Source organism: Salvelinus alpinus, chromosome 15 (genome assembly GCF_045679555.1).
Source record: "Salvelinus alpinus chromosome 15, SLU_Salpinus.1, whole genome shotgun sequence".
NCBI classification, from domain to species: domain Eukaryota; kingdom Metazoa; phylum Chordata; class Actinopteri; order Salmoniformes; family Salmonidae; genus Salvelinus; species Salvelinus alpinus.
In genome coordinates, this window is record NC_092100.1 from 19,767,247 (window position 1) to 19,786,314 (window position 19,068).

Below are 19,068 nucleotides of genomic sequence, written 5' to 3' on the forward strand. Positions count from 1 at the left end.
CGCTGAAGTTTACATGTATGTCGCTTATATATTATTTGAATGTATTTGGATATATCATTCGAAAGGGAACTTACATCGTTACACTTTTTCTGTAGTCTATAGTCTCTCCAAATTGACATACAGTACCAGTCAAAAGTTTGGACACACCTACATATTAAAAAGTTTTTCTTTATTTTTACTATTTTCTACATTGTAGAATAATAGTGAAGACATCAAAACTATGAAATAACACATATGGAATCATGTAGTAACCAAAAAAGTGTTAAACAAATCCACATTTATTTTATATTTGAGATTCTTCCCTTTGCCTTGATGACAGCTTTGCACACTCTTGGCATTCTCTCAACCAGCTTCACCTGGAATGCACTTCCAACAGTCTTGAAGGAGTTCCCACATACACTGAGCACTTGCTGACTGATTTTCCTTCACTCTGCGGTCCAACTCATCCCAAACCATCTCAATTGGGTTGAGATCAGGTGATTGTGGAGGCCAGCACTCCATCACTCTCCTTCTTGGTCAAATAGCCCTTACATAGCCTGGGGTTGTGTTGGATCATTGTCCTGTTGAAAAACAAATGATAGTCCCACTAAGCGAAAAACCAGATGGGATGGCGTATCAATGCAGAATGTTGTGGTAGCCATGTTAGCTTAGTGTGCCTTGAATTCTAAATAAATCACTGACAGTGTCACCAGCATAGCACCCTCACACAATCATACCTCCTCCTCCATGCTTCACAGTGGGAACCACATATATAGAGATCATCCGTTCATCTACTCTGCGTCTCACAAAGACACGGCAGTTGGAACCAAAAATCTAAAATCTGGACTCATCAGAGCAAAGGACAGATTTCCACCGGTCCATTGCTTGTGTTTCTTGGCCCAAGCAAGTTTATTCGTATTGGTGTCCTTTCGTAGTGGTTTCTTTGCAGCGATTCGACCATGAAGGCGAATCGCCAAGAGTGAACAAGAACACTTTTTGGGTTACTACATGATTCCATATGTGTTATTTCATAGTTTTGATGTCTTCACTATTATTCTACCATATATAAAATAGTAAAAATAAAGAAAAACCCTTGAATGAGTAGAAGTCCAAACATTTGACTGGTACTGTAAATCAAAACATTCAGAACAAAATGTATTGTACCAGTCTTTCATGTAGAAAAAAATCTGTATTCCATTCTCCACATATGATAGCCTACCAAGGCCATTGCATATGCGTTAGTTCAAAACACCACAATAGTTCTCACACTACTATGAGTAAACAGATACAGTATTTGTGTTGCGAGTCATACATGACTGCAATTGTTTTGATAGTGCAGCCAATTACATTGTCCTATGTCATTTGCTGAAGGCCATTCTTAATTTAGATCCATGTGTGTGACTGACCAGTGACCAACTCTGCCTCTGTCACTAATACAGCTGAGCTGATAACTGCTGTTTAGTTTTTTAACAGAGCCGGGAGGCTCATGTGATACTCGTCAGAGTGGACGTGTGTGTCACGACTGTGTATTAATAGCTTCATTTGAACCCCAACAAGCACCTGTTCGGGAAGTCCAACATGGCTTCAAGTTAACTCAGTGAACGCCTGGACACCCTTACTTTTATGGTAATGCAAATGTAACTGTAATTATCTCAACAAGTTTGATTCAAGTGAAAGCTATCCATACATTCTGAATGTGTGAAAGATATGCATTACAGCAGTGTGTCAATTAGAAATTGAAGAATACAGGTCACAGAGAGATTGTTGGGTGGAACAGTTCATTTTTTTATTTACATGGAAGAATTTACCATCACAATCTAAAGAACAAGGCTAATCTTTGATCCCCATTTTAAGCTTTGCATAAAAATAAAAAAGCTAGATACAGTATGCTAGCAGACAAATTACCCACTGATCTCTTTCAAATCATTCAGTGTAATAACATATTGTGCTTTTAAAGACTGAAAATATGATTCATATCCTTTTTTGGATGCTCAGGGGTTGCTTTCCATGGAGAACATTTACCAAAACAAAATACACTACTGTCAACAAAATCAGTTTACTACCAATGACTTGGAAAAAGTCCCAGTAGTCAACTAAGTGTTAAGAGAATATATTTTTACATTCCACATCATAGTTTTCTGTGTAGAATTTGGTTGAAAGATAGATAAGCACTCAGAGGAACTGACATTCCTTAGAAAAGGGCACTATCCCCAGCAACATTGGGAGACTACAGAAGAACTCCTGCAGTTATGTGCCTTGTTTAGGCCTACCTTTTGGTGGGATAGGTATTTCAAAGGCAAAATAAACGTTCCAGTGTTCGGAATGTTTCGTAAACTTTTCTGAAGACATTTTCTTACTCTGTCCTTTGAATATCGGTAACCTCTAGTCCAGCCCATGATCATCTGCACAATACCTGTCCACAGAAAATGTCTATCTTCAATTTTACATGAATCAAGGTACAGTAACATTTTGAAGTTGGATGGGTTTTCAGAAACATCTAGACATTTCTCATCATCATACTTGCTATAGATGTGCATGCCTAGACAGGTAACCAAAAATACATGAAATTGTACATACTAAATGCACAAAAATGTCGATAGCACACAAAAATCTATCTTGAGTTACATACAGTATTAGGAAGCCAACCTGTCCCCAAATATACACAGATAGATTCTATGCTAACCATTTAATGACAATCAAATTCAATAGTGCAAAACAACACTTACATTACACTGGCAAAACATCATGTATGTAATTCTTACAAAAATAAAAACTCTAACACTACCTCCCCTTTACCATCCATTAGGTGAGTATCCAATAGAAGATTTACAGCTAGTCTATTATCTTATTGGACATCTGAAGGGACATTACAGGCTGGCAACATTTTGACATGCTTTGACTGTACCAAAAACAAAGCACAATGGAAAACGTATGTGATTAAATCACAACATGAATGACTAAAGTAATTTAAACTAAATGCTGTCCTCTTGATTACAGTCAAAAACAGCAAATGTCTTGTTGGTCTTACTTTCAGTGTGCCTTCATATTCATGTACAGACAGAATTTGTGCGGCACATCAGAATGTAAGGTACATGGGTAGGTTGGGCACTGAATGATCCCCAGATCAATCTAGGAATATGGAACAATGGCATCAAAATGATTCATGCAACACAGTAGATTAAAAATAAGGCTTGTTTTAGGAGACATTATGAGGCAAAAACAAAGCAAAGGTGAAGGCATCTGATGTCTCGCAAAGCCTTCTGGTCTACACAAGGAGTAGCATTGCGCTAATGGGTGAAAGATTGTTTATTATGCCACAGCATACACCATTGCTGAGCTCTCTGAGAAGCATTGCTTGACTCTCTCTTCCCTCTTCTTCTCCTCTTTGATCATATCCTCCTCTCAGCAAACACTACATCCTCAAGTCTAGTCTACCATGGTCCCCGCAAGAGCCTCCAACACATCAAACAGGTCTGATTACCTGCCTGCCTGCTACAGACAGCTTACACCAGTTACAATATGTCCTGTGGAAAATGTTCTACAATATTCCTGTTTTCTTACATGTCCTGTGGAACATTTTCTTCAATATTCTTGTACGTTTTCCTTACATCTTGACTAATGCAAAGGAATTTCACTGTCACACTGGTATCTATATTTGAAATGGATACAAAACTCATGGTGGGAACTTGGGGGTTCAAAAGTAAATGCTTCAAGCGGTCGTAAAAATTAAGTAACATATGCAGTTGTACAGTCTTTGTGACAGCGAGAGTACCTGTCGGGACTTTCCTTCCTTGGAATGTCCTGATGGAATCAGTCGCAACCTAAGATCTTCAGAGGAGTGTGTGTGTATGTGTGTGTGCTGGGGGTCAGGTCGGTTCACATCACGATGGAAAAATCATTATTCTTTCTTCAGCTTGATATTGATAAATTAGGAAGTATTCTTAGACTGGTTGGCCTTCCTCTTGCTTCTTACAAAACATTGTTTTCATGCTCCAAACTTCTTTCAACAACTGCACAGATTAAAAAAGACACTGTCATTAAGAAGGAGGCTAATGATTTAAACAACTTGTACAAGAACACACTTTTCAACATGGCAGACTAGATTCACTGAGCAGTTCATTCAATACATTTGGCCTTATTGAAAAATGAGTGGGGCTGCAACATGCATGACCCCTTAACCCCTGAAAGTCCCATGATGACACAGTGAGACACACACACTCTTCACACGTCCACTCATTAGACCTGGCTGTATGCACTTGACAGGTCATTCCTTTATAATAGCATTGCGGACTGACAGGGTCTGATTCTTAAAAAACTGAGCAGGTGGACATTACGTAACAGTAGACGTTCAAATGGTGCTGGTGGTTAACATCTGTTTAAGTGGTTTAACGACCACAGAATTATATTTTATAACTAATTTAATAGGATCTCTATGGGCCTGGCTCCTGCCAAAGGCTGCCAGTGGATACCATATGCACAGCGTACAGTGTATTTATGAATGCAGTGCCACCTTGTGGTCCCTATGAGAAGAGCAGTGGAGTGTTGTGTACTTACCATGAGATGAACATAGAGGAAGAGGTCCTTTTCAGATTCCTTGCTCTGCGATCATTGACTTGGGCCTGCAAATGACATGAGTATGAATAAACATGTCTCTGTAACATTGTTTCCCCATCATTCCCTTCTACATTGCTAGTGACAGGAAATATTGCTTGACCATATGGACATGTTGACTACTGCTTGGTCTATACCAGGGATCTCCAACCTTGGTCCTGGAGAGTTACTGGGTATCCAGGCTGAAGAGGGAGTTAAAGATCCCTGGTCTATACGATATTATAAACTGGGTGGTTCGAGCGCTGAATGCTGATTGGCTGACAGCCGTGGTATATCAGGCCATATACCACGGGTATGGCAAAACCTTTATTTTTACTGCTCTAATTACATTGGTAACCAGTTTATATTAGCAATAAGGCCACTCAGGGGTTTGTGGTATATGGCCAATATAACACGGCTAAGGGTTGTGTCCTGGCACTCCACTTTGCGTCGTGCATAAGAACAGCCCTTAGCCGTGGTATATTGGCCATATACCACACCCCCTCGTCCCTTATTGCTTAATTCGGTTATCACACACAGGCCATTGTAGTGCAACTGTCTACTCCCTACCTCTCTGCCTTGGCTGAAGAAGACTCCTGTGGGTTTGCCTGCTGCTGATGTTGCTGCTCCTGCTGCCGCTGTTCCTGCTCCATCCTGTACAGGCAGAGGGACACAATACAGATGTAGGATCTTCATTTGATCACCCTGGAGGAAATTTAAAACTTGTAGTTTGAGGTTTAAAAAGGCTTCTGATGTTTGTAATTTACACTTTGACATGTCAGACATGATTTTCCCCTACAAAAATGTCCATTAAAGTATCAGCAAATTGATCAGAAATACAGTGTAAACATTGTTAATATTGTAAATGACTATTGTAGCTGGAAACAGCAGATTTTCAATGGAATATCTACATAGACGTACAGAGGCCCATTATCAGCAACCATCACTCCTGTGTTCCAATGGCACGTTGTGTTAGCTAATCCAAGTTTATAATTTTAAAAGGCTAATTGATCATTAGAAAACACTTTTGCAATTATGTTAGCACAGCTGAAAACTGTTGTACTGATTAGTGTTAAAACCTCTTAAGGATAAGCCCCTTTTTTTCAATTTTTGCATAAAATGACAAATCTAACTCCCTGTAGCTCAGGCCCTGAAGCAAGGTTATGCATATTCTTGGTACCATTTGAAAGGAAATACTTTGAAGTTTAGGGAAATGTGAAAGGAATGTTGTAGAATATAACACAATAGATCTGGTAAATGATAATACAAAGAAATAAGCAACCGTTATTTTGTATTTTTTTTGTACCATAATCTTTGAAATGCAGGAGAAAGGCCATAATGTATTATTCCAGCCCAGGTGCAATTTAGATTTTGGCCACTAGATGGCATCAGTGTATATGCAAAGTTTTGATCCAATGAACCATTGCATTTCTGTTCAAATTGTTGTATCAAGACTGCCCAAATGTGCCTAATTTGTTGATTAAACACCAGTCTCAACGTCAACAGTGAAGAGGCGACTCGGGATGCTGGCCTTCTAAGAAAAGTTGCAAAGAAAAAACATATCTCAGACCGGCCAGCATCCCGGAGTCACCTCTTCACTGTTGACGTTGAGACTGGTGTTTTGGGGGTACTATTTAATGAAGCTGCCAGTTGAGGACTTGTGAGGCGTCTGTTTCTCAACCTAGACATTCTAATGTTCTTGTCCTATTGCTCAGTTGTGCACCGGGGCCTCCCACTCCTCTTTCTATTCTGGTTAGAGACAGTTTGCGCTGTTCTGTGAAGGGAGTAGTACACAGCGTTGTATGAGATCTTCAGTTTCTTGGCAATTACTCGCATGGAAAAGGCTTCATTTCTCAGAACAAGAATAGATTGACGAGTTTCAGAAGAAAGGTCTTTGTTTCTCGCCATTTTGAGCCTGTAATCGAACCCACAAATGCTGATGCTCCAGATACTCAACTAGTCTAAAGAAGGCCAGTTTTATTGCTTCTTTAAATAGCACAAAAGTTTTCAGCTGTGCTAACATAATTGCAAAAGGGTTTTCTAATGATCAATTAGCCTTTTAAAATGATAGACTTGGATTAGCTAACACAACGTGCCATTGGAACACAGGAGTGATGGTTGTTGATGATGGGCCACTGTACGCCTACGTAGATATTCCATAAAAAATCTGCCATTTCCAGCTACAATAGTCATTTACAACATTAACAATGTTTACACTGTATTTCTGATCAATTTGATGTTATTTTAATGGACAAAAAATTAGCTTTTCTTTCAAAAACAAGGACATTTCTAAGTGACGCCAAATTTTTGAACGGTAGTGTAAATCAGATGTAAATGTATTTTACCTTTCTCTCCGAGCCTTGATCCTCTCCTCCTCAAATCTGTAAAAAGAAAGAAAAATCATACAATTCCTATTCCTATCTAAGTCCTTTTCAAGTTGGAATACAGATCCTATCTTAAATGTATTCCTTGGCTGAGAATAACATAATTAACATATCAATTCCCATTTGAAAAACTTTGATATTTAAATGTCTTCTTCTATGACTTCTTTACTGCCTCAAAGTCTCTGCCAGGCATCCATGTCTTTTCACTGAAGGAATAATTATTTGCTTGCAAGTTTACATAATTTATTAGTCTACTCCAGCAAAATTGTAAATCCCTGAGCGTCAGTGAATGATGGTGGGAGCCAAGTCTTCAGCTCAGTTACGCCCCATGATGGTTGATGATACTTACTGCATTACACATTCTGGGACCTGCACATGTTCCATGGGGACTATCTCTGCCAGCTCATCCAGACTGTGTACATACTGGATCTTATTCATAAACTTCACACTGCAAATAACAACAGGATACAACAACAACAAGTTATATTGATGTTTTGTGTACAACTATAAATTGTCAGTCACTGTGACGATATGCATAATATAACTGTGTTATTAATGTGTCGTTGTGTTGTGTGGTCACCTGATGAAGGGCCTGGATATGGCCAGCACAGTGCGGATGAACCAGGTGGGGTGGGCAATGACCAGAGACTTCAGGTTCTTCCTGAGCCTACAGAGACAACAGAAATAAGCAGTTACAGTTTAGTAATTTAGCAGACGCTCTTATCCAGAGCAATTATGGTTCAGTGTCTTGCTCAAGGGCACATCGACAGATTTTTCACCTAGTCGGCTCAGGGATTTGAACCAGCATCCTTTCGTTTACTGGCCCAACGCTCTTAAACGCTAGGTTACCTGCCGGCAGTTGAAATAAGGAAATACAGCTTAGTATGAGTGAATCCCTTTCCCATTGACTGCCAGTAGCTCCATTAACTTTTCTTAAACTCAGTTGATATTTATGTCATGCACGTCCATCCTATGTCAACAGCATGAACAATCGCATTAAACAAGCTGTTGTTCAGTAGTTAGTATAAAATATAAATATCCTTACCTCCTATCAATCATCTGATAGCATTTCTTTAGCCATCCTATGCCTGGCATCTTGCCCCGCGGTGTGGCTCCATTCATGTAGATGATCAAATAGTCCTCAGCCACCAGCATTTCTAGACTGCTAACCACATACCTGAGATGGCAATGTGGAAGGGAAAAATATTGAGATTAATTTTATTTCTGCCATTGCAAGCACTAACGAAATCTCAATCAGGTTATATTTTCTGGCAGCGTAAATGTTCAATCCAACATTCCTACATGATGTATGACATGCTCTCTCTGAAGACTGTTTTTTTTTATGATAGCATGTTGTGCATGATAACCTAGTTTAATATGTCACTACATAGCAAAGCTTTCTGATGGGTGCCTCATCATATTTTTAATAACACAGTTACTCACAGGAAGAGGTTCTCCATGATGTAGTGGTAATCTGCACAGCTGCTGTCGGGCAGGTAGCAGGCTGAGAACACTATGATGGCATTCAGACCCTCACCATAGTAACCTGCAGGAGGAGAGTAGAGCCGTTTGTGTCACTATGTTGGATGCACAGCCATTTACAGATGTAAACTCAGTTTGAGATTTAATAATTGTTACCATGTTGGCAGAGAAAGTTCCATGACAATTAAATGTTAATGAGTTTAACTATGTCGAATCGAATTTCAAAAATCACTGAAGCTGGAGACTCATATCTCCCTCTCTAACTTTAAGCACCAGCTGTCAGAGCAGCTCACAGATCACTGCACCTGTACATAGCCCATCTGTAAATAGCCCATCCAACTACCTCCTCCCATACTGTTATTTTTTTTCTTCTCCTTTGCACCCCAGTATCTCTACTTGCACATTCATCTTCTGCACATCTATCACTCCAGTGTTCAATTGCTAAATTGTAATTATTTAGGCACTATGGCCTATTTTTTGCCTTACCTCCCTTATCTTACCTCATTTGCACACACTGTATATATACTTTTCTATTGTGTTTTTGACTGTATGTTTGTTTATTCCATGTGTAACTCTGTGTTGTTGTTTGTGTCGCACTGCTTTGCTTTATCTTGGCCAGGTCGCAGTTGTAAATGGCCTACCTGGTTAAATAAAGATTGAATAAAATAAAAAATAAAAAAATATGTATACAGTTTCTATGGCTCTGGCTGGATGCTGTTGTCTGGATGCTGTTGGCTGGATACTGACCCCCATGGGTGATGACGCGGAGATACGGCCTGATGACCTGCATGTCGATACGGTGCTCTTGCTCCCCGATGATCACGGTCCTCCACAGGCGCCCGTTACCCCCCGTCCCATCAGCACAGTCTTCCTCCTCTCTGTCACCAGGCCCCGCTTTGGCGATGGCCACCGGCGTATCATCTGGACATACATAGTGGAAAGTTGAAAGGTGTTTATGCTACAATGTGAAGCTAATGTATTTGTATGAGTGAGACAAAATGTATTTATTTTATGTCATCCACCTTTGTATTTCTCTTCAGTATCTTAGCTTTTGTGCTGTTTGGCTGTGGACATAAACATTAGTGTACCACGCAGCTATTTATCTAGCCGAAGTGGGTGCCAGACCGTTTCTGCGCAAACTACATTTAGCCAAATAACAGGTTGTCTAAAGCAGAAAGACTGGCACCCAGGCTACCAGGCTGGCAACCAGGGCTGCAGGCTGGTACCAGGGCTACCATTAATCCATGCCCCATGAGCCCTACTCACCTTCCCACTCCAGCTCATTGCCATTGGTGATGAACTCCAGAGAGTCGTTGTCGTCGGGGGTGTCGATGTCGTCGACGTTGATGTCCAGGTCGTCGGGCGTATCCAGGAAGTCGTCAGACAGCAGGGAACCCTCGCTGTGGTCCAGGGACAGGTTGATATCCGGGGCCACTAACGTACGGCGCTTGCGATGGGTGGACACTACTCCACCTCCGCCACCTCCACTTGCACTAACATTCAGAGAGTTGGGGGGAGCTGCGGCAGAGGAGGTGAGACTCATTAGTAACTGGTAGTGTACACACATAACGTCCAATTGAATTCACAGTTGCAGGGTTTATGAATTAGCATGTGAAAAAAGGGTTTTAAAGCATCAGTGTGTGAGGCAAGGCTTATTGTCATAAAATATATATATATTTTTTAAACAATATATTTAGTGGCCTTTTTAACAATATAACAATCATCAGCAAAATATGACAATTGGATAATGCCCTGTTATTCATAAAGTAATACTGCTGAAGTTACTTACACTGTATACAGAAAAGTATGTGGACACCCCTTAAAATTAGTGGATTCGGCTATTTCAGCCACACCCGTTGCTGACAGATGTATAAAATCGAGCACACAGCTATGGAATGTCCATAAACAAACATTGGCAGTAGAATGGCCTTACTGAAGAGCTCACTGACTTTCAACATGGCACTGTCATAGGATGCCACCTTTCCAACATGTCAGTTCTTCACATTTCTGCCCTGCTAGAGCTGCCCTGGTCAACTGTAAGTGGAAATGTCTAGGAGCAAGAATGGCTCAGCCGCGAAGTGGTAGGCCACACAATATCACAGAACAGGAGCGCCGTGTGCTGAAGCGCGTAGTGCGTAAAAATTGTCTGTCCTCGGTTGCAACACTCACTTAGCGTCAACAACTGCCTTAATTTTGCTTTGGCAGCAGCTAATGGGGATCCATAATAAATACAAATACAAATCTGTCAGTCCGACGGACGAATCTGGGTTTGGTGGATGCCAGGAGTACGCTACCTGCCCCAATGCATAGTGCCAACTGTAAAGTTTGGTGGAGGAGGATTAATGGTCTGGGGCTGTTTTTGCATGGTTCGGGCTAGGCCCCTTAACTCCAGTGAAGGGAAATCTTAACACTAGAGCATACATATATACCTTCTAGACGATTCTGTACTTCCAACTTTGTGGCAACAGTTTGGGGAAGGCCCTTTCCTGTTTCAGCATGACAATGCCCCCGTGCACAAACCGAGGTAGATACAGAAATGGTTTGTTGAGATCGATGTGGAAGAACTTGACTGGCCTGCACAGAGCCCTGACCTCAACCTCATTGAACACCTTTGGGATTAATTGGAACGCAGACTGCGAGCCAGGCCTAATCGCCCAACATCAGTGCCCAACCTCACTAATGCTCTTGTGGCTGAATGGAAGCAAGTCCCCGCAGCAATGTTCCAACATCTAGTGGAAAGCCTTCCCAGAAGACTGGAGGCTGTTATAGCAACAAAGGGGGGACCTCCATATTAATGCCCATGATTTTGGAATGAGATGTTCGACGAGCAGGTGTCTACATACTTTGGCCATGTAGTGTAAGTTAATTGAGGTCCTTAATGCCAGTCACATAGTCTTTTAAAGTTACTCACAGGCTTTGTCATCGGTGAGACCACAGGAAGACTCCATGTCACCGTCCTCAGGAAGTGGTCTGAAAAATCAACACAGAGGCACAGCATTCTGTCAGAGCCACAGCCACACACAATAGCATGACATGACCGAACCCTAAAGCCAGCCAGTCAGACTTTATTCAAATAAACCAAACCCCAAATAGTCCTGGAAGCACACTAGTACAGTATCACATCATTGCAGATGGTGCAAAATTAACATATGCCAGCAACCTATTGTTCACCTAATACCTTTTTTGCACTTGGTTAGAGCCTGTAAGTAAACATTTCACTGTAAAGTCTACACCTGTTGTATTCGGTGCACGTGACAAATAAACTTTGATTTGATTTGGTTTGAATCATGTCAGTGGGGTTGTCAGTGATCTGGCTCAGCACCACAAAGGGAGCACAGAGAGAGAGGCTGGATGGTTATTAGCATCTCCCCAGGGAGCTCTTTAGATTATAGCACTGCCATGTTGAGAGGAGGGAGGGAGAGGCGGTGGTATGTCAAAACCCCCTATTCTCTGTACAGGGAGGCAGACACACTGTTAGGTTACCCCTTAACACGAGGTGTAATTTCCCTTGTCACCTATTGTAATGTGAAACAATGAGGACGAGAAGGAAGAGGGGAATCAAGGGTATAATACAGGGGGAAACAACAACAACAACAACAACTTCAACTAAATACCAAGAGGCACAGAGGAAATATAAGGTATACAGTTCCACTTTGCTGCAGAAGCCTAAGATATCCTTTCATCTTAACATCCCAGGGTGAACAGAAAGTCCATAACAGAGTGTTGCCAAAACAACATGACTGGCAATAACAAATGACAAGAGCATCCGTTACTCTGCATGGTGTCCGACCTAGCGTCCCTGAAGACAGACTACTGCTATCACTACTGACAAGCTTCCATTGCTCAATAACCATTTTCCTACATAAAATGAAACCCATGAAGAAGAAATTAAATAGGATTGATATCTAACAAAGGGTATTATAATCCAAAATGTCAAGCAGTCAGGCCATATTCTTCTCCTAAAATGACGAGGGCTGAAATATCATATCATAAGAGCTTACCTTATGAAAAAGGAGAAGGATGATTTCAAAGATGATCCAGGCAATTAATTGACTTCACAACCCTAGATCCTATAATATTATGCATTCCCTTATCTCAGTCGATTATAGTGAGCCTCAGGCACATCATCCTTCAGAGCTGCTGCTTTTCTCTTCCTCCTCTTCCCTAAAGCTGACTTGCCACCATTTTCCTGGTGATGCTGTGTTTTTGACTCCTGGCTGCATCACACGACATAGCCCACTGCCATTTAATGAGAGCTGCACATGCTCCCTGCCTCCACTCCCTCAGATGGCAACCTGGACTCAGGGGTAGACGCAACATAGTAAATGTAAAGCCGGGACACTCCAATTAGTATGATATGTTACTTTCGTATGGTACTGTATGTATTCATTTGTGGATGTCCATCATTCATTTCGTTTGATATGTTATGAATTGCGATTCATACAATATTTTCTGAATTGCAATTCATACAATATGTTATGAATTTGCAAAAGTTATTATATGTTACGATATCCATGTTGTTGTGGCTAACATTAGTTAGGTGGCTAGATGACTAATACTAATGGTAGCTAGGTGGCTAACGTTAGCTAGCCTAGGGATTAGGGTTACTGGTTAAGGTTAGGGTTAGGAGTTAGATTAAATGGTTAAGGTTAGGGTTAGGGGAAGGTTAGTTAACACACTAAGTAGTTGCAAAGTAGCAAAAAAATAGTAAGTAGTTGCAAAGTTGCTAATTAGCTAAAATGCTCAAGTTGTCCGTGATTAGATTCGAACACTCAACCTTTGGGTTGCTAGACGTTTGCTTTATACGTCTACCCATCCACCCCAAACAAACACCCTACTTTTGATTTTGCTTTTAGTAACCTTCTGTCTTACGTAACATACCAATTGTAACATATCATACTAATTTGTGTGTCCCGGATTTACTTTTACTATATTACGTCTAGTCTATGTGACCAGGCTGCAGATGGAGAGCGAAAGGAAGCTGCCTGGTGTCAGGATGCTCTCTCTCTCGCACTCTCTCTCTTTCACTCTCGCTCCTACAGAGCAAGTATCTGATCTCCGTGCACCTCATAGTGACATTAAAGGGAGATATAACCTTCCTAAATCAAGTTCTCTTTGTAATTCAGTTATTCAGTTATTGGAGGCCAATTAATCTTTATCAATGCAGTGTTTGTGAATGTTTAAGGCACATTGTCATATAGCTATTGTAATTTCAGAGAAGGTTGATTTCAGTAGATGGGGTATCTGCTGGGTATCCCAGTCTATAATTAGACCAGCTGCAAGGAGCTAGCCCACTGGGAAATCCTCAAGCATATTTTGCTGAAGCTGATTATAGTAATTCAACAACAAACATCTCTGCAAACATGAGTCATTGTCATCTACCAGTTGTGATGAAATGCCATCCACCCATCACATCTCCTCAGTACCGATGCCCAGGTGTTAAAAAAAAACACACACAGTAACATTCTAAAGTGTTATTTTTTACGGTATGATTATTCTTGCAAAAATTATAAACTGGGTGGTTCGAGCCCTGAATGCTGATTGGCGGACAGCCGTGGTATATCAGACGTATACCACGGGTATGACAAAACAGTTATTTTTACTGCTCTAATTACATTGGTAACCAGTTTATAATAGCAATAAGGCACCTCGGGGGTTTGTGATATATGGCCAATATACAGTACCACGGCTAAGGGCTGTGTCCAGGCACTCTGCGTTGCGTCGTCCCTAAGAACAACCCTTAGCAGTGGTATATTGGCGTTATACACAACCCCTCGAGCCTTATTGCTTAATTATAAACTGGGGCGTTTGAGCAATGAATGCTGATTAGCTGACACAAAATTACTTGTTTACTGTTCTAATTACCTTGGTAACCAGTTTATGTAAGGGATCATCAACGAGGGGCTATGTGTTCTATGGAAAATAATGAACGACGTGGAAGGTGTGTTCCCCGACCTTCCACGGTGTTGCATTATTTTCCAGAGAACACATAGCGCCCCGAGTTGATTGTCCCTTTTATACTGTAGCTATAATTGAACATATTTGCCACTAGAAATGTTATCACTTGCCAGTGGAAATGTGTTCAACATCCCTGAAGTACTGTAGCTAGCAAGTTTACTAGATAGCTACAGTAGTTGCCGTGGTAACCAAACAAATAAACTTGCTAGTTTAGCTAACCAAACCATCAGTCCTAGCTTGCCATTATGAAAATCTACAATGCAAATAATGTTTTCAATTCAACTTTTGCTTTCAATAGCAGCTCAAATATAGAACATGTAAGAATGAACTATAGCCATTGAATTCTAGCGTGCAAATATGCCGTGCATTATAGGGAAATAATGCATGCTCTAGAATGCGCTTCAAGCCAATCAGAAACAAGTATTGAACAATGCCATGACAACAAATAGCAATAAGGCACCTCGGGTTTGTGGTATATGGCCAATATACCACGGCCAAGGGCTGTTTCCAGGCACTCCGCGTTGCGTCATTTCTAAGAACAGCCCTTAGCCGAGGTATATTGGCCATATACCACACCCCCTCAGGCCTTATTGCTTAATTGTCATCCTTGCGGTTACACTTTAGGCTACGTATACTGTACATACTGTTGGATTACTGCTGTAAGTACAATGTAACGGTGAGTTATTACAATACTTGATACACAGTAATAAGTACCCTGTAAAGTACAGCATTATCAAAGTCGTCTGACACCCACCTGGGAAAGTCATCATCCTGCCACTCGTCTTTATACTCCATGTTATCCATTCTTACAGTCGCCTCATTCCATGGAGGGGAGGAGAGGGGCCTGCGGCACACAGCGACAGACCATGCATAATTAACTAACCAACAATAATCAATCAATCACTTGTTACAATCGAGCGCTTTTAGTTTTGGAAAAGTGCAACATCACAATTATAGTGATCACTGATCACCATCACTACTATTATTATATAATCAAATTACCTCAAACCAAATCAAACCAATCCTCAGGTATGAAGTGCAGGTGGCAACTTCAATAAGCCCATGTTTTGTGTAACACAGATAATTCCTCCATTATAAGACAGAGAATGAGTTTGTACAAAAGGAACAATGGTACAGTTATTAGGATTTATATTTCATTTATCAGTATTTATCATTTCAATTGAGAGGCTTAATCTAGGCCACGGGGCGTTTATCCCCCTATGTAGCATGTGAGGAACATGTGACTCAGGTCCCTTTGCAGCTTCACTCAAAGTCAATCACAATGAAGGAATTTCCTAGGTGGAATCCAAGAGTCCAGGAGAAATCAACTCTGAATCCCTCCTCCTCAGCTACTAATCCTCAGCCCAGTTGCCACCTTTTTTGATGTGTTCAGGTTTATCCTGTCTGTCTGCCACTAGTTAAAATAGACAGTGACAGGCCTACAGCGTAATAATACTGCCTACAGGTAGCTCAAGCTGTGTTAACATCATGTTAGTTAGTGCACCGTATTGTAATCACTGACATTCTGTTTTTGAGGGAAATTTGTAAGTGTAACGTAGGTTTCAGTTTTCATTACCATCATCCACGGTGTTGAATAAGAAAGAGGCAATGTAATGTTATTAAGAGTCAGATAGATACACAGTATATTTACTGCTGAGGTTGTATGGTTCATTGCATTAGAATGGGACCGATGTTGTTTAATGGAACTGAAGTCCTCCTCTCTTTGTACCTCTTCACTCATGTGGAAAATCAACAAAGCCTGACTGGGGGTGTACTGAGTGACATACAGTAAGTTCCCTAGGTCAGCTGTGGACATATTTATAGAAACATATACACTGACGGAGGGCCCCTTAAGTACAGTACCGATCTGTGGGTAAGTGGCAACACTTACTCTGAGAATTCACACAACACAAATACAGCAAAAATAAATAAGGAGATAACACTACGATTTGTAAGGCAATGTCCTACACACATAACAATGTTTCAATGATTGTTTACATCATGTTGTTGTCCGGCAATACTTTCAAATGAATTGTAAGATGTACTATGTTTTTATAATGTCTTTGTAAAATCATATTAATTGTCAAAGATTAGTGGTTAGGTAGGTCAGGCTCTATATATATAATGTATACATCTACACCATACACACTCTCAGAGGCTATAGGGAAGTGTCCTTTATATCCAAGGGCATAGCAGAATACCCCAGCCATAACCCACAAAACATGTCACTTCGATTGAGTGTGCAACCGTGAGCCTTATTGTGTGGCCAGAATAATTTGCATACCCTCCTACACCCAAGTGTCTATGCCTAGTGAAGTAATACAGTATCCTATCCAAACTATAATTTGTCAAATGAAAAGAGAGCTGGCATGTTATCACGATGGAGGGAAGAAGAAAAACAAACTAGCATGAGAGGTGCTCAAAGTAATCAATTGCCCGCATCTTTCATTTATTAAACACTATGGATTGTTTTGTGCCCTCACTATAATGTCCATGCACAGATATTTATAGGATCCTAATACTTTAAGGTAAGACACTGACAATGAAATGATGATACTACTTTTCTGGAGGGCATACAAATGGAGGCTATGCCTGTAGGCAGGAAGGGTATTCAGTATTCTGCCAGGCATTTGAGTAAATGAAGAGGAATTATAGCAGTGTGCAGTATGCATCTGCAAGGAAAATGCAAGAGCAGAATACAATGGAAACAGTCTTCCTTTATCATCTAATCCTACTGAGTTGATGTAATAGAAAATGGTTTTCATGAGCTACTATACATTTACCACAAACACACACACACACACACACACACACACACACACACACACACACACACACACACACACACACACACACACACACACACACACACACACACACACACACACACACACACACACACACACACACACACACACTGTACAAGGAGTGTGTCATAAAGAGAGTAGAGGAAGAACGCAAGGGCATCTGGTCTGAGGTGCTGTAGTACTCACATGGGCAATAAGAGATCCTTTGAATCTCTTCCGTCCGTCTGTGCGTCCCTGTGCGTCCACCCACCTTACTCACTGATGTAAAGATTGGACAGCTAGGAATTGTAATCCTCCAGACCAGGGTTGATGCATGGGTCTAGTGAGGCGCCCCCCTCTCTCTCTACATCCCCTGTGTCAAGGCAGCAGCAGGTGTCTGAAGACAGGGGGCAGCTCTGTTCCCTAAACCCCCCTGGCCACCTCTGTTGGGGAAGGAGAATGTGAAAGAGACTGGCCGTGAAGACTGAAGTGACAGGCTCCTTTAGAGTTCCACTCAACCCTTTAAATTGAAGGCATCAATGCTGGTATCATTATGACTGTTTCTGGTTGTCTATTCTGCCCATGTAATTCTATTTATAATTTAAATCCTTTTGTGATAATCCCTCCTCTCTCCATCCCATAATAGCTATTTCATCTGTGCCAATTCCTCTTCAGCAGTTATACTGTACTATCGTCTCTGCTCATGTTGGTTTATTCCAGTCCATACTGGGATACTCCTCCTGTTCCTATCTGCCTGTTTATTCTAAAAACACCACAAATATATCAAGTCTCTCTTTGTGTTTTTACTCCATGAGCTGCTGTGAATGGTCCTCTACGCCGACTGTTCCCTGGCAACAGCATCTCTCTCTCTCTCTCTACACTCAACACATCACCTCACCATACACTCACTTATTCAGTCTCACTCTCTCACTTCAGTTCTCCACCAATCATATCCCCCTTTCATCCACACATTTCTCACCCGGCTGCTTATGCTCCACCCATTCGTGTCCTTCCTTCTCCCCTTTTTATGCCCAGCTGCAGTAGTGGACTTTCCCTCTATGGAGCATTCTGCCCTAGGCAGCAGTGGTGGTGGCAGGCGGCCATTCAATGCCAGTGGGACACACCATAAGGTCTTATATGTGGCACTTGTCTGACCCTTAATACACGCTTAGTTCACCACTAGTTTAGTTGCATCAGTATGGACTCTGCACAGCTTGTAGATTTTAAACAGAATAGACTATAAATGTTCAGAAGCTATATAGGCCTATACGGATTGAAACTGATTTAAACTGAAACTCATTTGCTCTACACAGTGCACTGATAGGCTACCAATACAACATTTCACCATTCTATTTAGGATGGATATTTGCATGATTCTTACCTCTATCTCTAATAGCCTACATTTTGCACCTGGTTATGCAAACCACCCGATCTCAGTCGCAGAAGCTACTGTTGGCTACACACATAGCGGTTTATTATTGCAACAATGTATCGAGAAACTGATACTGTTAGAACAGAATCTCACTCGAACAGAGTAGGCTACACATTTATAGCTATAGTTTTAAACGGTGAAATACATTGTCCCAGCGCATCTAGAGTTACAATTTAAATCTGCAGTTGTTACATCCATTCTTTTAGATTAATTATATATACCCGTCGATTTCTTAAATAACTTCTAATGCCTCATGAGTTTAGTTCAACTGTCGTACCCCATCATAACCCAAAATATATGCTTGTTTTACTACAATGTTTGTAAACAATGTAAATGTTTTTAAAAAACACTATAGCCTCAAATAATGGTAAAAACTATCAATTTTTATATAAAGGAGTTCTTGCATCCATAGCTCCCTCTATTTCTCCAGGCCCATCCTTCAAATCAAAACAGAGGC

General features: G+C 41.0%; 1 protein-coding gene across 3 annotated transcripts; it reads right to left on the reverse strand.

The window, feature by feature from the left end:
- Positions 1 to 1,740: 1,740 nt before the first annotated feature.
- Positions 1,741 to 19,037, reverse strand: LOC139539663 (caytaxin-like). 3 transcript variants are annotated; one of them, XM_071342829.1, is made up of 13 exons: positions 17,387 to 19,037; positions 15,148 to 15,237; positions 11,347 to 11,405; positions 9,702 to 9,953; positions 9,183 to 9,356; positions 8,397 to 8,499; positions 7,999 to 8,130; positions 7,534 to 7,614; positions 7,303 to 7,401; positions 6,915 to 6,950; positions 5,140 to 5,223; positions 4,534 to 4,598; positions 1,741 to 3,989 (listed from the first exon to the last, which is right to left on the reverse strand). In XM_071342829.1, coding segments are annotated over exons 1-12 (1,146 nt in total). In that variant the 5' UTR covers positions 17,389 to 19,037; the 3' UTR covers positions 1,741 to 3,989; positions 4,534 to 4,564. The 3 variants fall into 3 exon arrangements, with proteins under 3 accessions (XP_071198930.1, XP_071198929.1, XP_071198931.1); XM_071342828.1 differs by having other exon boundaries at positions 7,534 to 7,620; positions 17,387 to 19,036; XM_071342830.1 differs by lacking the exons at positions 15,148 to 15,237; positions 17,387 to 19,037 and adding an exon at positions 12,437 to 12,692 and having other exon boundaries at positions 7,534 to 7,620.
- Positions 19,038 to 19,068: the final 31 nt, after the last annotated feature.

Bases quoted from the DNA above. Each gene is read 5' to 3' on its own strand.
- LOC139539663 (XM_071342828.1), bottom strand. The intron at 8,131-8,396 runs GTGAGTAACTGT...TTGCCATCTCAG, and splicing joins ATCATGGAGAACCTCTTCCT to GTATGTGGTTAGCAGTCTAG. The intron at 4,599-5,139 runs GTAGGGAGTAGA...TGTCATTTGCAG, and splicing joins TCTTCAGCCAAGGCAGAGAG to GCCCAAGTCAATGATCGCAG.